General features: G+C 34.3%; 1 protein-coding gene across 1 annotated transcript; it reads right to left on the reverse strand.

Annotated features, from left to right (window-relative positions):
- Positions 1-354: 354 nt before the first annotated feature.
- Positions 355-2,003, reverse strand: LOC141713860 (protein SPEAR2-like). The gene is made up of 4 exons (XM_074517428.1): positions 1,512-2,003; positions 1,305-1,421; positions 739-899; positions 355-670 (listed from the first exon to the last, which is right to left on the reverse strand). Exons 1-4 carry the CDS (start codon positions 2,001-2,003, stop codon positions 355-357), a joined length of 1,086 nt encoding a protein of 361 aa, XP_074373529.1.
- Between the last annotated feature and the right edge of the window lie 650 nt (positions 2,004-2,653).

The following is a 2,653-nucleotide window of genomic DNA, read 5'->3' on the forward strand; positions in this document are numbered from 1 at the left end:
CTTAAAACAAATTTGCGTTAAACATGTAAATGAGCTTAATTCAATCTTTCGATTTCCAAATCTTTTTACTTTCTAATCTACTTGCAAAAACATCAAGAAAAAATACATAAATTTATCATTTAATGAGAATCTTATCAAAAATAGTGCTGCAAGCGATCTTGTGAAAACTGAAAACTGAATTTAATATTTTGAACTCTAAAACTTAAAAAACGATTGCAGTACCCATGTAAATCAGCTTAATTCAACGGTCTTTCTAATTTCTAGTCTATCTGCAAAAACATCAAGAAATATTACTACACATAAACATGACTTATATGGACGATAATGCCCAGCTCCATGCCTTAATGTAAGGATTTATAACTTCAAGTTGAGATCAACAGTTTCCCCTTGTTTTCCGTTGCTGTTCGCGGTGCCTTCTGGTAGACCATTTACTGCACTTGCTGCTGGTAAGAAGTTATAGAAGGGTCGCTGCATTGATCGCCCATGTTCTGACCACTTGATGAGCTCACTAGCGGTATCCTGTTCTTGGTAGTGGCGGCTTAAATAAGATGATAGAATCTCCTCCCTTGGAGGTGCCAGTGTGAGAAAATTTCCATCAAAACCTCCAGATTCTTTGGTGACTTTTTTATTTTTCAGCTCTGAAATGCCATTGGAGCTCAAAAGGAATTCTCTGAGAAGGGGTGAAAAGAGACAAAGTCAAGATAGTTCGATTGTTTATTAATTTCAGGAGTAGCTTACCTTGTAAACAGTGCATTGGCTGATTCAGTATCATTGCTGCATAGAGCAGCTTCATCTTTACCAGGGAAAAGGGAAGCATATGCAGGAGGATGTTTATTGTTGAAGAAGGGACCGGGAGCATCTTCTACAACAAAGGGATACGACCTCTTCAAGCCAACCATCTGGTTAGAACATAACATATTTACCGTAGGTTAATGAGACGATTGAAGTGAAAGAAAACTAAAATGTATAATAACATCAATACAAATGAATTTACAGGAGAACAAGTAATTCACGTCTTATAATTGAAACTAGAGAACATTATAGAGGCCCGTATCATTACAATCTGAATTCATTAATTAAAAACAAGAGAAATGAATTTCCAGACCGACATGGTGAAATAAAAACTTGACCTTTAATGCATTAACAATGAGATTACATGGTAGATACACGGGCTTAAAGTAGTAAACCAAGTTTCAGATTAAGAAATATGATAAAATAAGGATTTGTACAAATTTAATTAAACAAAACTAGCTTTGCAAGTTCCTAGAAAAAGAGTTGGAAATGATGGACTAGGAGAAAGTTACCCTTTCTTCTTCCTTCCATAGAGGTGTGCAGTTGTTGGCACCATACATTTTGTTCAAAGGGGGCTCAATCTCTAAACTCGACACGGATGATTTCAGACTGACTGAAGGTGCATTCACCTGCAATTTTGCATATTTGATTTTATCTTCGGTAACATAATAAAAGCATATATAAACTAAATTAAGAGTTAAAAAATCAATTTGGCTAACCATAAATGGACAAGGTTGCTCAGATCTATACACAATGCCGGGAAACAACGAAACCGGGGTTTTAGTTTCATAAGGCAAATTCTCATTAGGGTGAACAACAAAGCTATGATAATCAGGATGTTTTCCCCAATTGCTAGCAGCATCGCCATTCAAGATCAAACCAGGCTGTCTACGCATCGGATTCGGCAACTGCAAATCATTTAGTAACACATCTGGCACATGCAAACAAGAATTACCCATGTAAACAATCGAATTAGCTGATGGCAAAACCGCAGATGGTTGCAAAGGTAAACCATTTTTTTTCAGTTGTTCTTCTAATCTAAGCCTCTCAAGTTCAGCAACACCAAGTCCCCTTTGAGGGATCTTTTTTTGCTTCAACTTTTTGCAAGATCTAGCACTACTGCTACCTCCTCCACCACCACCACCACAACCGCCATTAGCTCCACCACTACGACTATTACTATACTTTTGGGCTTGTTTTTCTTGAGCCATCTTCATTATACCAATCCATCTAACCACAATAATATATATACACATTTTATACGTTATGAATTATAACCTAAATCTACCCAAAAATCTAAATAATATCAAAATCTAGACGTTTAGGAAATTACCCAGATGGCAAAATTCAAAATTATCAGTTAAGGAAAAAATCCAAAATTAATATTCATAGATTACATTCTCAAAAAGCTAAAATCTTGAATAATATCCTAAGATTAAAAACATAAAAGGAAAAATAAAAACAAAAATATCATGATAATATAACCAAAGATCACAAATATCTTTACATGAAACAGAAGATTTTGTATGAGTTGTACTAACATAACAAATCAAGAAAAACTGAAAATAATAGATACCAAAAAAGATGCAGAGCAAGATTTGAGTAGAAGTAGTTACTTACATTGTTGTAGGACATATTCTTGGTCTAACAGTCCAGTTTTCACTCCTAGTACAATATCGACTAATATGTAGAACTTTTCATATCTATGTGTGTATCTATATCATAGCCGGATGCACAAAATATTTGTCGAATATGTTATACTAATATAATTGCTACCTTATGCATGCATGTGTGTATCTTTTTTTCATCAAATGTAGATAATAACGTTTCTGCAATCACTTTTCGAATAATAATATTTTTA

This window comes from Apium graveolens, chromosome 3, assembly GCF_009905375.1.
Source record: "Apium graveolens cultivar Ventura chromosome 3, ASM990537v1, whole genome shotgun sequence".
Taxonomy (NCBI): domain Eukaryota; kingdom Viridiplantae; phylum Streptophyta; class Magnoliopsida; order Apiales; family Apiaceae; genus Apium; species Apium graveolens.

Bases quoted from the DNA above. Each gene is read 5' to 3' on its own strand.
- LOC141713860 (XM_074517428.1), bottom strand. From the start codon at position 2,003: ATGGCTCAAGAAAAACAAGCCCAAAAGTATAGTAATAGTCGTAGTGGT. The intron at 1,422-1,511 runs GTTAGCCAAATT...GCAAAATTGCAG, and splicing joins AGCAACCTTGTCCATTTATG to GTGAATGCACCTTCAGTCAG. The intron at 671-738 runs GTAAGCTACTCC...ACCCCTTCTCAG, and splicing joins GCCAATGCACTGTTTACAAG to AGAATTCCTTTTGAGCTCCA.